General features: G+C 38.7%; 1 protein-coding gene across 2 annotated transcripts in view; it reads right to left on the minus strand.

Moving 5' to 3' along the window:
- The window catches only part of fibcd1b (fibrinogen C domain containing 1b), a 162,337-nt gene that overhangs the window by 118,517 nt on the left and 24,444 nt on the right, over positions 1 to 19,376 (minus strand). The window contains exon 2 of one of the 2 annotated variants that reach the window (XM_016669901.1): positions 147 to 230. The exons of the other annotated variant lie outside the window; for it this stretch is intronic. Within the exon in view, the coding sequence (XP_016525387.1) occupies positions 147 to 230 (84 nt within the window). The remainder of the gene's footprint in view (positions 1 to 146; positions 231 to 19,376) is intronic. 2 annotated transcript variants of the gene reach the window in all.

A 19,376-nucleotide genomic window follows, 5' to 3' on the forward strand; every position in this document is an offset into this window, starting at 1 on the left:
CATGTTGAAGCCATTTCGTGTGCAATCATGCCACAATTAAAGAGATACATGATTCTAAGCCCGAACTGTGTTCAATATTCATGTCCATAATAAATATATGTAGCTTTCCAACCAGAACTATGTGGGACGTGGAGACTGGGCCTTACCTTGGCCGGAGTCTCCCTGGCGGTTTCTGAGTCTGACCAGCGATGTTTGAGTTGAGAGGAGCTGGGCACACATTCACAGAACGTCTGCGTGAAACAAACAGACAGGGCCACCAGTGTTGGCGTTTGTTCAAGTTACATGTGCAGTCAGGCATGCAAGCACATGCACACAAACATGCAAGCGTGCATGTGCGCGCACGCACACACAGATACTGAAAGTGACATATGCGTGCCTGTGCAAATACCCACACTGGGCCACTGGTTTTGGATCAGCATTCAAGTAGCTGAGAAATGAAAGTGTTGCATGTGTTATGTGAACCAAGCAATCACATCTAATCTAAAATTGTTGTTCGGCGATAAAAGCTGCTCGGTCTGATAAAATACAGTCGCCTACACACGAATATGTGCAGACAGAAAGACCCAACAGGCATTCTCATCATGCATGACTGAATTCAATTGTTCATGAAAGAGGTTTCAAAAACGCCTCATCTATAAAATTAAAGGACTTTAAATTGTTGGGGAAGTGTTAGTGTGCAAGCAATTGTTCACGCATGCAGCTGAACGTGGGCGTTAGTTTGCAATATCTAAATATTTCACTCTTCAGTATTCGAGCTTGTTTGTGCTTTCTGTGTGCATTTGTCTAGAAGTCATTTTAGCTGCGCTACAGATAAAAGCAGAGTAATTATGAAAGCAGCATCTTTCTGACAGAGCCATGGGAGCACGCTGCTCCATGACCTTAAACACTACTGCTCCCACAATCGAATTGCTCAATTAGCCTGGGACAACAACACCAACACTAAAGAGCATACACACACACACGCACGCAAGTTGACAAATTTAGTGCATTAAAAAAATAAAAGAAATGTTTGCAATGAAATTTGTTCGTTCGCTTTGTACAATAAACTTGCATATATGCTAATATTTGACATATTAACTTAGACCCCTTGAACTTTCTTTGGTATTTTATTATATTAAAAGCAGGCATTTTGGTGTCTGTTTTCAGTGGCAAGTGACTGAATTCAGGTGTTATTTTATCCATCTCAGTGTAAATACAGTAATTTTTTCAACATCTTTAACGTTTGTCAGGGAATGTTGGTAAAATAAATTATCAGAAAATTATTGCTACTAACTCTGTAGGAGCTACAAAGATTGACAACTCGGGTAGGAGGAGCTACTGACAGTTGCTGTCGCCGTTCTAGGAAGAACGGCAAGAAAAAAACGAATTATGAAAAAAAAAAGCCATTAAAAATTAAAATGTCTGTTTCTAATTTTCCACGACATGTAAGTGGATCAGCAAACGTATTGAAGATGATAAAATGGTCAGATGAAATCAAAATATGTGGCAGAAAAAAACCCCAAAAAAACAGAGCATATCACACTGAACCCACCATATAAATTGTAAAAGAGGGAGTGGCGGAATCAGCTGTGAGTATGCTTTTTGGTCTTCAGCAAAGAAGAAAATTGCCTTAGGAGCTCACTACATATTGCAACCACACATTTTTCTTTGCAAGTAAACATGGACAAAGAAATGTCCCTTTCCGTGTCCATCTATCACATAAAAATTGCAAAAAAACACAAAAGGATCTGTGATTGTAACATGCAAAAATGTAAGCAATATGAATGCAATGGCAAAGAACTGTATGTACATTAGATGACAATGTGAGCAAATAACACCAAGAACAGAATAAGCAGCCAAAATAGATAACTTTTTGTGCATTGAAAGCCGGGCATGTTCCATTTGAAGAGGATAAAAGCTGTCCATGATGGTAGCAGATAGCTACGGTCTGCATAATAGTCTAGGTTGGAGGAAACAAATGAAATGATCCACTATGAAATATGACAGGCATCATTGCTCCAGCCAATACAGTGTGCTAATGAGAAGTCAAAGCATTTCAAGCATACTGTTATCAGGGGCTCCTCTTCATTTTGTCCAAAAACAAAAAGAACAGATTGTCTAAGTGACTAACACTACTATGTAACATCATTTTTTTTCCTCTTTTGAATCACATGAGGTGAAGGTTGATAAAACTGTGCCAACTGCTAGACTACACCAAATCGCATTGTGAGGAGCCTTCCTGATGCCTCAGGTGTTGGGTTTGAATCTTGAGTTTGCATGTTCTCTTTGAGCATGTGTGGGTTTTCTCCAGGTACTCTGGTCCAGAACAACAGAAATGTTAAATTAGTGGCGGATCCTACACGGACAGTGTGCACAAGCATGAATGGACATGGTCGTTAGTCTTGTGTTTCTCTGTGCTGGCTTGATAATGGACTGGCAACCTGTCGAGGGTATGCAGCACGCCTCTCATCCTGACCCTCATGAGCAGAACAAAGCAGATGTACAACACAAATCAATGAGAGAAAAGCCTCTATGCTTTCAGTCTGGCCATCTCCTCAGCAGGTATCTGGTCTGTTACATCAATGCTGCCATTCAACTAACAAGGCAGAATTTCTCTTGGTGGGATGTCTCTTATTATTACTTTGTAGGCAAATAGAACGAGGATCAGAGAACAATGCATGGTAGTGATTATTACATCGGCAGTGAATTTCTTTACAGCACACCTGAATCAGCAACTCTTAACTCATGTAATTAAGGTCCAAAACACTTAACAAGACAAAACTCTCACTTTCTGAAGTCATGTAATGAATTAGGATCAAGTAGTGCCCTGGTCTTCCCATTATGTACTTTATACTTTCAAGATAAATGAATAAGCCATCAAAGTTGTTATAAAGTGCTTTACAAAAGGTTTTACACTACTTGAATTTTCCCCATTATGTCAGGCACAAAAGTTAATTGTTTTTTAATAGGATTTGATCAAATAAGGCAACATATGGGCTGCACAGTGACACAGTTGGTGGCAATGTTGCCATGCGTCAAGAAGGTTCAAATCCCAGTCTAGGGTCTTTCTGCATGGACTTTGCATGTAATCCCTATGCATGCATAGATTATCCTTAGGTACACAAAAAATGTGACCGTTACATTAATCTGTCTCACTGAATTTCCCTTAGGTATGAGTGCGTGTATGTGCATGGTTGCGTAATTCTATGTTGCTCAAAGGTAGACTGGCAACCTCTCCAGCTTCACTGTTGCATCTGTTTCAGTCTGTTGGTAACGCCGGGGTACTCGTACTCCTCAACCACATTCATTTCTTCTCAAAACATCTACTAATTCTGTACGCGACACATGGCCTAGTGGATGACCAACAAGGAGACAGTTAACCATAAACAGTCTGATTTTAAATTTGCCACAAACTATATGAGAGATACTGCAAAAATGGAGGAATGTGCTCTGGTCAGAAGAGATCAAAAGTGAACTTTTTGGCCTACAAGGATCTACATAGCAGAAAAACAAACTGCACATCACCCTGAACTCACCAGACAAAGTGGTGGCAGTTTTATGTTGTACATTTCCGATTAAAAGATGAAAGGGTCAGACTTAATGGAAAGATCCATCAAATTAATAGATGGAAAAACAAAAATCCATTACAGGCTCTGTGCATGATGGGATGGCCAAGTTGAAGTCCAGACCTAAATCCAATGAAGGAAGATTTAAACGTATTGATTCATGGAGGTTCAATAAACACATGAACCACACGATTCATATTCTTATTCACAAAAAAAGAAAAAAAAAAAAAGAAGAAAATGTATGATTTTCCTTTGACTTCACAATAATTGGCTTTTCGTGCACGCCCGTTTGGGATGAGACCCCCGAGGCGGAACCAGAACTTGCTAGAGGGGCTATACATATTTGAAATCTCGCAATAAAAGATGAAGAGTTGGAGGTCTGGATTTCTTGAACGTGCCTAATCCCAAATGAGCTTAGATGGACGGACAGACGGACGGACATTTTGTTCACTTTAAAAGCTAATTCTTAAACGGATCGTAACTCAGCCTAATTTACAGGAGTGCTGTAACTTTTCCAGTGCACATTTCTAAGTTTAGACTTCATTTATATAATATAGTCTGGTATAACTTTCTTGGAACAATTATTTATTGTGCAAATAGCTGTTAATATCATGGTCGAATTAAAAAAATAAATCTGTTCATGTAAATCTGCACATTTACATGCACTCACGTTGACCCAAAATGTAGGATTTTTTTTTCTGTAAATCCATATTTGTTTTTGACTGATTTTAGTAAGTGCGAGTTTGCATGTAGTTAATTAATTTGCTCTAAGCATTTCCGTCCAATGTTTAATACATTGAACAAGTGCAAATAAGTATAATAAGACGGAAAAGAAAAAAAAAAAAACTAAAGTGATCGTGGTTGTTAGTGGGGGAGGTGCACTGCATTCTAAGAAGCAGCCTTAGGGGTCAGCAATAGAAATCTATGTGTGCTCTGCCAAAAACGTTGCAGCTGTCTGTGTTTGCAATACACAGAGGAGCTATAGTGCAGCAGTGCAAACAGAGACGCCACAGTGATTTGGCTACACTGACTAGATTAGATTGCAGACCTTCTTAGTCAAAGCAGAAGCATGTTCAGTATTTCATGCAAAGACGTCGACACAAAGTTTGCTCTCACTATGCGCTTTACTCCGGATTGAGAGCGCACGCACACACACACACACACACACACAGGCAGTGGAAGTTAAACACCAAGAACAAAGGTTTTGCGCTGCAGCTGAAACACACTGAGGTTCTTGACACTTTCTCTGCCCATAACACAGAGCAGCATGTATCACAGCTTTAGTTTCTTATCCCCGTGTCTGCTGATGCTCACACCGGGGCTTCTTTGCAGCTTGTACACTGATACATACACACAGGCACCGCAAGTGAAAGACCCATATCTGTACCCATATGTGTCTTACAGAGCGGTCTTGGTGCTGGGATGACTGCTCGGTCACATTTTGTCTAGTCCTAATCTGACTCCGGAAACCCCACCAGCAAAGAGGATTTGAAACTCAATAGGAGACTTTGATTAGCTGAACCTTCAGAAATAATATTATCTGATCCAGTCACCTGGAAGGATGGGAATGTGTTCTTGGACAAAAGAAAAAATCTAAAGTTTCAACTGTTTCAGACAAGAATCCCAACATCACCTCAGAGTTTGGTGGTTGGACGGCTAAAAATGCTGTACTTGCCATATTAGCTCACTTTACAGAGCACTTTTACAGGAATGTGTGTGACAGGGATTTAGCAAGGTGTGTTTAAGCTCTCTCCTCACTAAGCCACTGATGGAGTGGAAGAGGCTTTGCATATATTCACTTGTGGGCTTACTAATCATTTAACGGGACTCGCAGGATGCTAAATGGGAGGACTCAAACTGACAGAATGGTGAAAAGAGAGAAGACAGGAGACGAAAAAAAGGGGATCACAAAGCAGATTAGGACACACCACGATGTTTGGTCTTTATTTTGTTTATCTCAAAGGGGGAGACGGGATGTTGACTAGACCCTCTACAAGCAACCTAAAACCAGAACATATAACACAGGTGAAATTAATTTCTAACTGAACAACAGTGAGATATTCCTCGAAAATATTCTGTTCAAATAAAAGGAAAAAATATTTTTATTAATAGAATTTAACACAAGCATTTAATGGTGTTTCCATCTCCAGCCGCCCATTAGATTAACAAAAAAACAATTGCGACACAATTGACCTCTCCCTCATAACTTCCCCACTCGGCTCATCATTACTGATATAAATTTGTTATAAAAGTATTACTGATTGCACTTTAAAAATTAGGTAACTTTATGTTATTAAAGGTAAAGTTTAATCAGTAATGATTTCTTGGTTAATGTCAAGTTGTCATAACAAAGACATTTAGAATAATGTCAGCTTTGTATTAAAAGTGTCATAATTTACCGAATGACACTTTATGACAACAGTCATAAATATTCATGAAGGCTTATTCGTGTTCATGACAGGTGTTATGTCATGTTTATGAAAGTGTCATGTCTTATTCACCCCCCTTCAAATAAAGTGTTACCGTTCAATCAATCTTGAGTTGAAGTTAACTTCCAGGTATTGACTGATAGTCAAAATATATTCAAAATCCTTACCCTAACTTATAAGATATAAAAGTATAAATGAATGAATCAATATGCATAAAAGGTTCTTGTATTGCGTAGTTCCTTATTTCTTTAGGCAGAAACTATAGTTTTAGGCAGACTTTTTCAAAATCTCAAAAAGTGGCCGCGATCTGTTTTGCTTCAGGAGTTCTTTGGACGAAAATCTGCTGTTGTGTTGATCTTGATTCTGGTATCTAAACACTTTCAGAGGAACATAAACAATCAAAATACAAAATACAGGATGAAATAATATAACTAACTCTTATCTTGTCCTGAGGATGGAATGGATTCCTGTTCCCCTTTCAACAATGCTTGTCCACCTGACTGTGTCGAGTCTCCATGGAAACAAACTGATGCACATGAAATATATCGGTGTTATTCTTTTTACATGACTGCGTTTTAGTCGAATATTTGCCACAGAATCAATAAATAGCTCTTGTAGCAAATCCACCACTGCTACTGACTGACCAGATCCGCTGCTGTCATCTGGAATGTTGGTCTGCTGCTACACCCGAGTAGATTCAGATGCTACCATAGCCCTCTCTCATGTGTATACTAAAAGTGGCAGCTAATATAGCAATAGGCACATTTACAAGAATCCAACATCAAACTACATATTTAAATACAATTTTAGTATTACTTTGGTTGCCTAGAAAATATTCAAGAGAATACATCCTGACAGACGGTACAAACATTGCAAACAAGAGCCGATGCATTTGTCTGGATTTTCAGGTCAGGCACTTTTGCTTTTGTCCACCATGTGTAATGTTGTTTTGTTAACTATTAATGTCACACCGCACAGGTTGTTCAGGCAAAATAACTGAATTTCAAATATGGGAAAATTCCACCAAAATCCATAGAAAAACTTTTGTAAGGTCATCAGAAATCTTTATCACTTATTGACCATAATCACTGATGAGATGGGAAGCAGCATGTCATTCTGGAAATACAATATAAAGATTTAATGGACACAACACAACACTTCTTAATATTACCTGCAAAGAAACTCCTGTTTAAATAGGTACAGCCACATAACCCTGCAAAATCTTGGACAAATTGTTGTGTAGCCAGCTATGAAAATACAAAATGATGTTTCCAAAGCACTAAGCATCATATACTGAAGGAAAACAAAATACCCAACTAAATTTGGCCTTGGGTGAAAAAGTAATTGTCCCCTGATTGTGCCATCCTTGGCAGCAGCAACTAGATTTGTGCGTGTGCAGGTAATTGACAATGACACTGCTGTGGAGGAGTTTTGGTCCAATTTTCTTTGCAGAATTGCTTTAATTTAGCTACATTGGAGGGGTTTTTGAGCATCCGCGGTTTACACAGCATTTGTATGTGACTGGGACACTACAATTTTTATTTATTTTATTTTTTTTTTTAACAGTTCAGAGGTGGACTTCTTGCTGTGCTTTGGATAATTGTTCTGCCTCATTACCCATATGTGCTTAAGCTTAAAATCATGAGCTGATGGCTGGATAATCTCCCTCTCCTTCCTTTCTGGTAGAGAGCACAATTTATAGTTCCATTAATTATGTTGAGTCATCCAGGTCCTAGAGGAGCAACATATGCCCAGACAATCACAATGCCGCCACCACCATCATATTTGACTCCCACTATGAGGATCTTTTTTGAAATGCTGTTTTAGTTTTATACCAGATCAGATGGGACACACAGCTTGTTCTAGTTTTGTCTCATCAGTCAGAAACATTTCCCAACACACTCTGCAATCATAGAAAATGTTTTATAGCAAATTGGAGATGGAGGACATTTTGTTCTTTTCGGTCAGCAGTTGTTTTTTCATGGAATAATTTTGGTAGGCCAGGCAGTCCTCAGGTTTTCTACCATTCCATGTTTTCTCCTTGTGTGAATTAATGGCTCTCACTGTAGTTTGCAGGAGTCCCAAAGCCTTAGAGATGGATTTGTAACCTCTTGAAGACCAATGCATGTTAATGACATCTATTATACAGAGTCTTTAGAGCTGAAGCAAGACAAAACTTTTCTTGTAGCTTACTTTTTTTTTTGACTCTACAAGTCTTAAAGTAAAGGGTGGCGCACTAAATTGACCTCAGCTTTACCATCAACTGTTAATCACATTTAATGCATAATTTAACATGGTGGGGCAAATTGGAATTTAAAACAACTGCGATTTATATTCACTTTGACATAATTAGTTTGATGATCACGTTTTAATCTTATAATAATGTTCCTATTGCCCATTAAACTGTATAACAGGCTTCATTACAGTAACGTAATACTTTCAGCAGCTCCCAAAGTGAAACCTCTGTTTGCATAAACTCATTCAACAACAGAATCAGTAGGAGTTGTAAACGGCTCAAAGTTTTTTTGTCGTTTCAGCTCTAATTTGGAAACTTGGCAATAACTAAACTCTCCTACGCATGTATACAATGAAGGTCGCTTAGTGTACCCAAGTCAATTCTCTTTTGGATATAGTATTGCTTTTGTCTGGATCTTTTAAAAGACTAAAACAATATGAAGGGTCACATAATAGCTATGAGACTATTGCTTGCATGACAAATGTGAAAGCTTGACACTATTGTTGTACTACATGGCCACTAGCATAATAATAATAATGATAATAATAAAAAACACCACAAGGAATATAAGGGTTGGGTAACAATGCACAGGAGAACCACGGAGCGGGAGATAGAGGTTATAATCATTTTCTAGACTCTTGACAAATAAAACATCTAGATACACAACTAAAGCAGCCATCCAGTTCAGAAAAGTAGATTTTAATGAAATGCATTCATTGGCTTCACACAGTTTTAGTTTTAATCCAAGAGCTAACAGTTTTGAGAATATGAGATTTTATGTTTATTTGGAGACTCATGCCAGTAAACAGCAAAAATAAAGAGTTCAGGCATTTGTTTAAATGGCTGCAAAAGTATACAAGAACAAACTGATTTGTGCTCACTCCGTTTAGAATAAAGTACGTCTGCGACTTTCCGAGTGGAAGCTCAAGCAACCCGCACCAAACAGAGTCTGTAAATTCCTTAAAATGCTATTGGCTGGACAAAACCTATGCAAGCCAGCACTGAGAACTGCCCCTCACCTTCAAACTAAGACAAAAATAAGATAAGAGAGCGGAAAGGGCTGTGAGCGACCAGGGGGAGGGGGAAGTTCAATCCTGAGACAAATCACCCGTTCTACCCTTCACTGCTTGTCCTTGGAGCTCTCCCAGGGCTCGAGTCTGTAACCCTCTGTCCCCGAGATGTACATACACACCAGAATGCAAAAACATCTTATTGCAGCTCCTACTATAAAGTTAATCATTTGGAAGCCAGAATGGCTTTTTGGAATACAACTCAAGCTTTAAATGATGGGTTTTATTTTGCATGAGGGGTTTTATTTTGCATGACTTTAGAGTGCTTTTTGTCTTTTCCCAGAACACAGATGATGTCAGGCTGTTTTTGGGAGAAAAAAAAAAACAAAAAGTAAAATGACCAAGTAGCAATTTTCTTCTTTAGCCACATATTGATAGACATACTGCTGACACCTCTTTTCTAATTCCACATTTTTCAATCAAAATTGCATAATTTATCTAACCAATTCAACATCTATTCAACAAAAACCACAAAATCTACATACCCAGCAGAGGTGGGGATCTGTATTTACTACCTCATTATTTGATTTGATTGTAATATTTGGAGTCACAATTCTATCCAAAATTGATTTTCAGTTCATTAAAATTGTTTCCCCATAACGACTTCTGTTTCAATCTGTAGGTGTACACAAGGATCCTTGGAATCTATTCCAGTCTGCTTTGCAGCACACAATGACAAATGGAGACATTAAAGTGTCTTTTTTCACAATCAAGTTTAAAATAATAATCCATTCTTAGACGGTATTGTCGCAGGTTGCATCACACGCTAGTGCCACTCTGGTTGTTTTCAATGGTGGGGTTAAGAGATTGGCGACCTTTCCTTTAGTCTCTTTGCAAAACACGGCTATCAGAAAAAACCTTAAGGTTCTCCAATACTTCATCAGAAGCTGAACAGTCGATGTGTGGTCACAAGATGTTCGTATTCGCAGACACCTTTCACACGTGACGCAGACCACCTGGGGACACCCCTCCCACTTCAGCACACGTCATGCCCTTAGCTGCCGTTCTCACTCCCTTCCTCTATCCTCCATTTTCCTTTTACAAAGCAATCACAGAGAGAGAGCACCACATCTTTCTACAAACAGCCTCATTTGTGGACAAATGGGTTGGATGGAAATTGCAGCTACTTGATAAATTGGTAAATAAATGTAGGCATTTTTCATGCTACCATTATCTTTTTCCCCACATTTTTCCAACATGATGTGGAAAATGATAAGAGCAAAAGACTTTAGGACTTTCAGTCTCTCTTGGAACTGTGAGCTTTTCTTACTCTTTTTTTTATGGAGTTGTTTTTCCTGCCTTCTTGAATGTCTCCCAGCTGTGATATTTGGTTATACAAATAAACTTGACTTGTCCTGACTTGAAATCAAAAATTTATCCACAAGATGCAGGTTTGCTATAGAAGATTTTCATATGGCTGCGTAAAATGTCAGAAACATTAGACTCAAGAGCATCAGAGCACCCAAGCTGGATAGTTATCCAACAGGGCTGGAGACTAATGGAGATTAAAAATGCAGAAACGACTCCTTCAGTGAGAGGGAAAACATCCTTATTGCACTGCGATGGTCCTAGAAGAGCCAAAATGGCCACCTTGCTGATTCGTTTTCAAAACACACAACTGAGGAGTGGGAGGCATGTATCTGTTTTGAAGCAAAATTCATTCTTCCATAAAACAGCGAGTAGGTAATTATAATGCTATTCGCTCCTGTCAGGAATAATCAGAATGGCTCTCATCAAGGACTCCTTGCATTTTCAACTTTGCACTGCTACATGTCTGTCTGTCTCCATTCCAGTCCCACTTCAATTTCTCTCGTCTTTTTTTTCTTTTTTTTTAAATTGCAGGCCACTTACAGCTGTGATTGCAAGTACGAGCGTTGGGGCTCGCACAAACCTTGGCATGAAATGACACGGACACACACTCAAAAAGACAAACCATTAAAAGGCGAGATGGATCTCCGCCCCACAGCTTTTCTATTTTAGCAAAACTGCAGCAATGTAATAAGAAGTCAGACACTTCCTCTAACAGGCAGAACTAAGGAGCCTCCTCCCCTTAATGTATACCTTTGCACACAGCTCTGTGTGCAGCACCACACCACCACTCATAAATAATACATGCGTGTTATAGATACTGGTGTCTTCGCTTCACGCTACAGCTACCCTGCAGCATGAATCACGACTGCAGGCTCAAGTAGCACTTCAGGGAGTTCTTTCATACGTGCGTGCATGTGAAGATGTCTCTTTTTATCACTCTTTCTCCATCGATCTCATTTCGTGGGTCTGTGACTGCACTTGCATGCAGGTGAACCCTAAATCTTGACAAGAGCTTGAGCAAAGGGATCCGATTTTTGTTGCAGATGGTGCAAGACAAACATGCCATTTGCTCCTTTACTCCACTCACTCTTCGCGCCTGTAAGTTGAGATCTGGAAGCGTCAGTGTTGAGTGCAAGGGTTCAATTAAGGGGAAAAAAAAAAAAAAAAAAAACTACAAATTTCAGTGTGTGTGAGTTCATGTGAGAAAAGCAAGTCATGGTTGAGTGCTATTGGGTGACAAGTGCTGCATGTTCACTCGCCAAATGGAAGTTGTACTTTGGAAGATATCGGTCGTCAGAGGTCATCGGTTTAATTGAACTCAACTTTCATATTGCAAAGTTCCCTTAATTGGATCAGAGTCATGTGCATCCCTCATTTCTATAACATGCATGGGCGACTGTGGATCAATGGGAAGAATAGTTAGCCTGCAATCAAGGGTTGGGGGTTGTGAGACTGATCCTATCATCCTCTTCCGTCTCATGTCAGTGTGTCTCTGTGCAAGGCGCTTAACCCTAAATTGCCTGCTGATCTGTGTATTGGTGTGTGAATGTTTGCGTGTTTGTGAGTGCAACTAAGTGAATGTGGCTGTAGAGTAAAGTGCTTTGAGTGGTCAGCAAAGAGTACAAAAGCACTATATAAATTAAGTCCATTTACTGCTTAGACAGCATGAGAAAAATTGAGAAAAGTGGGATTCAGAGTCATACAAGTTGTGGCAAAAGTATTCAAACCCCCATTAACTTTTCTAGGTTTTGTCTGGTTGCAACGTCAAACGTCAATGAATGTTGTTGGAATTGTGTGGCTGAACAACACAAAGTATTGTGCCATTGTTATACTCAGTCAGCTTTACGTAAATAACCCTTAACAGAACGAAGTGGAATCAATTGCCTTCAGAAGTTACACTTGTAAATAGAGTCCAACTATCTGTAACCAAGTTGAATCACACTTTGAGTCCCATTAATCCGAAAATGGGAAAAAGGAAGTCGGTAAGACAGAGCTCGCCACCGAAACTAGATCGACATGCTGGGCAAATACAGCATTAATCAGAGAAGCAGCCAAGAAGCCAATATAGCCTCTGGAGGAGCTACAATGTGAGAGATCCACGAGTTCTCTCACACAAATCTGGCTTTTAACAAATCTATTGTTGAAAGAGATTAATGAAGGCAGCATGTTTCAAGTATGGCATAAGCCAAGCAGAGGAAGGAAAATATGTGGAACATGCTGCTCTGATGTGATGAAACCCAGGCTTCATTTTTATTGACTACCTGCAAAATTCTGTGTGCTGTGAAAACCATGTGAACCACCTGAGTGGCATAAGCATGCTCTGAGGTTTCTTTTTTTTTTTTTTTTTTTTTTCATAACAGGGCCTGAAAAGCTAGTAAGACTTCAGGCTAAATGCATGGAAATCTTTTCCAGTTTCCAGTTGTAAAATATTTTAAAACAAGTTATTTTCCATGCATTTGACAATAATACACTAGTTTTGGTTGGCCTAACATGTTAAATCCTAGTAAAATATATTGAAGTCTATTGTTGTAACGTGATGAAATGTGAATACGTTCAAGCACCAACGATAAAGATGAAGCATGCCTTCTATAAAGGGACATAATGTTATATTCAAAAATCACAAAAGCAGTTATTTTCTGAATTGGACCTTCACTATAATAAAAGTAAGGCAAATAAAACAAAAAAGCTGTTTGACACTCTTTTCGACACTGATCAGTGAGGATGGCACTCAGTGCAGAACTGAGATATGCATGCATTATGAAGGGGCCTCTTGAAATTTTGTGTGGGGGTTAGATTGCTGCTCTGTCAAGTGCAAGTATCAGTCACACTAACATGTTAATGTAATTGCATAACATGGTGAGAGAATCAGTTTCAGTCGCGAAGAAGGATATTTATTGATAAATTTGTTCAAGAAAAAAAAAATTGGTTTAGCAATTTTTTTAACAACTTCACATATTCCTGCTACAGCTGAATCAGACAAGCCTGTACCAAATTCTTTATTGCCTCTGTCATACTACGATATATAGTGTGCAAGAACACTCAGATAAATTTCAAGAGACTGAGTGTCTTGCAAACGAGCATTTTTTCTGCAGATGTCATGATACTTGCATTGGATTGTTTTTTTATATTTACAATGCATTATGTCTGTCCGTTCTGAATAAACCTGAATGAATGAATGTTTTTGAGATTGCAATTCGCTTTGCTTTAAAGTTTAACACACAAAGTTCATAAGTTTCTTACTTCTTCCTACTCCTTTTTGAGCATTTTAAGATTATTGTGGTACAAAAATATGGCATTCCTTGTTCATGTGTGAGATTATATACTTCCACCATGTTTGAAATACACAAATAAAAAAAGAAATTAAATTACAAGCTGATGTTTTAACCATCAAAACTGAAAGATTCTATTAGACTGTGGTCTTCAGGAAGAGTTCAGATTTTGACTTGCAAGAACATCAAAAAGAGAAACTGTATTGAAGGATGTAATTTATGTACCTTCTAAATTTAGCATTATTCTGTAGCCGTCTTTGTCCTTGATTGTGAATTTAATCACTTGTGATTGCAAAAAAAAAAAAAAACCTTTAATAAGACGCATACAACCGTCACATTTCCTCACCATACGTAAAGCTTAAAAAAAAATAAAAGAAAAGAGTCCTGCATCCTTTAGAGTACCATTATGAGATGCTTTCAAACTTCAAACAGACCAAAATCTCTTTTCCCTTCCCAACTAACAGAGATAAATACAGTGGGACATTTTGAAAAAGCTACATCAAAGTAACTACTTTTCAACGCTATTGTCCGAGTGAGAAAAGGACTTTAAAAGCTTTAACTGAGGCGAGTGCTCATGTAAAATAGGCCTACACTTCTTTCTGACAGCGAAGACATCTTGGCACTCACAAGCTGGAGAAATAAGCAGCTTGCTTTCTAAGAGTTCTTTGAATAAATGCCACAACTGGAAATTACTGGCAAAAATGACTTAAAAGAAAAACTAACGCTGCCACTAAAAGTTAACCAAATCAACATTAGAAGAATGAAATCCAGGCAAAATCACCACGGAGATAAACCAGACATGGTTAGCTTGAGTAAAAAAATAAAAAAAAATTTAAAAAAATCACACACACAGAGAACAACATAAATGTAAAATACAAGGCGTAATTAGAAAAAAAACTTCTGACTGGCCAAAACTAAGGCATGTTGTTTTAAAGTTAAGTAGAATTGCTAATGTTAAGAAAAGGAAATCTGAAAAATCTGGCCTTTGTAAAAATATATTACTGTTTTAGTATCTTTTTGATGAACTGCATCAACACATTGTCCCAGAAAACCCAGTCAAAGAGCGACAATGGCAAACATGTTTAAATGTTCGGTCGTCTGTCAAAATGGGAAAACTTCAAAACGACAACACATAAGAGCTTAATTAATGCACTCCTCTGCTGACAAATCCTCTGGAGTTACGAGATTAAACCACTTCATTAGTGTCTGGGGAGACAACAGAGGAGATGAGAACGGCGGAGCTTCAGGGCGAGCGGAATGGGGAGACAGAGGAGTGAGTGCCCGCTTTGTTAGTGTTTGAAAGAGCCACTTTCAAAGTGGTAATTATGACGCAGGGAGAATGTAATTATTTTTCCAAAATGCCGGAGGGCTTCAAGTGCCAGCTAATAGTGATGGGTGACAATCTAATAGACTGCAGATATAACCGGAGCACAAGGCTTAATTGGTGTTTAAACCAAAGTGGCTTGTCTGCACGCATGCAGGCTCTTTCCTAAATGTGTCGGCCGCGACTGCACCTTGTGATCCTGCCTCGCACGATGTGACAAATTTGATTAGAGAAAAGCTTTGTCACTGTGCATCATCAGGCAGTCTGACAGCCTGCAGTGATGAATCACAGCTTTTGGGAGTACTGCAAAAGTTACTAGCGACAGCCATGTTTCACATTCCTACAGAAATCTTCAAACCTTCTGATATGAAATTTACAAAGAAATGAGAACAAACTCAAATTGGTTTCAGTCCATTAAGGCTAATCCGATCTTTTTATTATTTTTTTTTGACTATGTATGGACCCCCTACTGGTATACCTTTATACCTTAACTGTCACCATCAAAATGCTCACGTCCAAGTCAATCAGTTCATGAGGATACTTGTGTAATCATGACATTTAAGTGGATTTTAATAACTTATGGTTTCAAAACTGCAAAAACATTCTGGCATGAAAGTGCCATGAAAAATTATTTGTGTGATCTGACTGTTCCCAGCTAAAACTAAAGCAGTGTGGTCCGTTCCTCTTTTATTTCACAAACTGCTGATCTGCTGGCCTAAAGCCTTCTACATTTTCTTTCCTCATAACGAAACTAAGCACAATTAATGAAATTGTAGCTTCCATCACAACATCAGTGTGTGCAATACTGCAATCATAAAAGTTTTTTAAATGCATCATTTGATTGCGAATAATATTTTAGGAGCAATATTAATTAAAATTCTGCAGTAAACTATTTTTTGCAACTCACACAGACTTTCACCATCCTTCATGCCTATACTTGATATAGGCCTTTTAAACTAAGATCACAAAACTCAGGGTCAAGAGTAAAGCCATTGTGATAGTTGAAAAAGAGAAAATAAGGAAGATCAGGGGCTATTCGCTATTCATATCTTTGCCATAATGTTTCGGAGTATTGCATAATCCTGTTTCCCTAATATTGTGTTGTCCTAACAGGAAAAAACTGGCAGGATTGTTTTTTTTTCCTGTAGTAAAAATCAAATGCAAAATATATGTAGATGGTTTTGAAAATAAACGACCCCCAGTCAGTAAATAAACACCTTTTCTATTCTACAACCAGCACGCTACATTTGTGGTGCAGCCAGCTTCAAGGTGCCTACAGCAGCAGATAGCTGGATGAAATAACCGTTTTCTTTAGTGTTACTTGTGCAGCCAGATGAAGATTAAAAAAAGACATAAAATTTTGTGCAACAAACATAAAAATGTGGTTTATTAATATCAAAGTAATAAATGTTATAGATAGGGTTTTTATTCCAACAACAACTTTTCGTGAATTATTTAAATTCAAGTAAGTGGATGAGGTGCATACAGATTTGTGAAATGTCTAGACATCAAAAGCAAAAGTAAGTTCATCAATGCTATTAGAAGTAAATGTAATTGCTTATTGTTACCACAGAAGTCTGGTATGTAAAAAGCATTGATTAGTCATGTGGAATGACACATTCTGACAGGGTGAGACTGGAGTCTGAAGTGCGATATTCAGTGCTTGTCAAGACTGACACAAAGACAAGATTTTTGTTTAAAGAAGTAAATGACAAAACCTTGTTCTGTAAAATATAGAGGTAATTAACTTTTTCATTTAACAAATTAGTTGCGATAGATAATAGATAGATAGCTAGATAGATAATCATTAATCATGTCGTGACTATGTTGTCTTTGGTTTGAGTGAACAAACTCCTGCCGAAGATGAGAATGCTGTTAACGATCAGTATAACACTGCTGGTGGATGATTATTGTACCATGGAGCAGAAAGCCGTCGTTGTTTCTCCCTACATCCAGTGGGTGGCGCCGGTTGCTACAATCGATAGTAGCCACACGCTAGAAGGAAACAAATGCACCCAGTACAACACTTTCATTCTATTGGCTGAGAGGTTGCTAGGTGACTGTGCCAAAAGGCAGTTCCAAATTTCGTAAGCGAGCAGGGAATCCGAGCAGAGACTAAGTCGGAGCGTGAGGAGAAGCTTTGAGTACAAGCATTACACATTTTAAGAAACACATGAAGTCCTGCTTTCAAAATGAAAATGTAAGCAAAAGTGTTACAAGATGTGAGAACAAGTCATGAAATCCTGCTTTCAGACTGAAAATGTGTGCTCTTGGATTATGGTAGAAAAATTCCTCCATATATAAATTGTAATGCTGTTGGTTTATAACAAGAAAACACCTTGAATGAGTGTCTCTCAATACAAAGGAAGCAATGAATGAAAGCAAAGCCAAGACATTCCAGTGTTCTCTACATAATCCATCATCATAATTGAAATTATATTTCTAATCACTGATTCAGTCAAACATTTGTATTAAAAATGTGATTTATTTTGTTTATTCTCAACACCCAGTGGTGACTTCGTAAAAGATGAGCAGCTAGGAAGAAACACTTTACTTCATGGTATTAAGACAGTATTTAAGCCTCTCTACAGTAATAAGCATTGATGTTTGCATTTTTGCCTCACAGGTAAACGACACAGAAGAATCTCACTCCAAATGACTTCTCTCCCATGCGCTAAAGTGACAAACTAGACGGCTGACTATAATGGATAAACCACTTTGCACCTTGTTGTTGCTATTCCCCACACACACGTGTGAATGTGGCTTATGGGAAATGAATCATTCTCCATATGAGTCGTAAAGGGAGGACTGTAGTGAGGAGTTAAAGTGTCTGAACTCCTAATGGAAGCACTAGGCTTGGAAACAAACCACAAAAGTTTTCTCTCTCTCTCTCTCTCTCTCTCTCTCTCCCTGAGGCTCCCTCAACCCCAACATCCCTCAGCTCACATTTGCAAACTCTCCTCATCTAGTCATTTCCTTTTCTCTGTATTCTGCTAAAAGGGCGATTCAAGAGGCTTATCAGTCTGATTGAAATCATAAATCCATTTTATTCGCTTCCAGATTTTCATTTTGTAGATCTATTATTGGGGAAGGGAAGGAGGGGGTAAAGAGGGCTATCAAAAGCTCAATGTGCTCAGTGTGCAATGACATTTAGAGCAAGCTACTTGCAATAAACATGATGGGATCAGATCTTGAAGAAATTCTGCATACGGAGCCGAGAGCCAGCTGTTCCTGTGACTCTGCTGCAACAGATGTGACAAGCAAGGTGAACGATTATCTAAGAAAAACAACGGATGATGCTGGAGGTGCGGGGAACTCTCTCGTTTGCACCCACTTTCAGTCCTCTGATCACAGTTTGACCTGTGGCCTTGCTTACAGCCAACTTCTAATTATGAACCGGGCACATATGGTCGGGATGATTAGTCGAAATAATCAGTTGCCATGGCAATGACTGATCTCCGTGGCATCCGGTCCAGTGGATGAAAGAAGTTTTTGACACGTTGCCCTCTTAAAGTGCTCGGGATTACAGATGTACATTATCACTCTAATCTCCACTTCAACCCCTTCCACCGGCTTTGCAGCCCCCGCAGAGAGACACCCACAGCCACTCAGCGTATCTGCATATGGCCACAAGCAAACATACGCCTTCCCCTCGTGTGTGTCTTTCATGAAAGCGGCACGGCGTAAAGTACGGGCGATTTCATTCTTCCAACATTGCTGCTGTCCTGTGTCAGTAATCCACTTCAATCCTCGTCTACATCAACTCCCTCTGGTGTCTCCAAGTGTGTGTCCAAGCTGCTGCTGAGCTCTTAATCTGCTTGCCCCTCTGTTTTAGTCTTCTTTTACAGAATGGATAAATAAGTATTAAACCCCAAAAGTACTTGCAATAGCAAACAAAATGGGATCGTGAAGTATCCTTCCAGGTACGCTCTCAGACAGAGTGCCTTGCAAAAAATATTTATACCTCTTGTTCTCATTTTGTGTTGCATTACAACCACAAGTCTCAGAGTATTTTATTACGAAAATGTATCTTTGTTGGAAAATAACTGCATGTCCCCTCCAACACACCACCAGTGAAACTTGGAGGTGGAACAAGTATCACTAGAGGTTCTTGGACTGCCCTTTTGTTCGTCTTAAGAAATGTTGCTGTCAAGTATTTACAAGATAGTTAGCAATTTAGCTGTAAGAAAAC

Source organism: Poecilia formosa, unplaced genomic scaffold (genome assembly GCF_000485575.1).
Source record: "Poecilia formosa unplaced genomic scaffold, Poecilia_formosa-5.1.2 Scaffold28, whole genome shotgun sequence".
Classification (NCBI taxonomy): Eukaryota; Metazoa; Chordata; class Actinopteri; order Cyprinodontiformes; family Poeciliidae; genus Poecilia; species Poecilia formosa.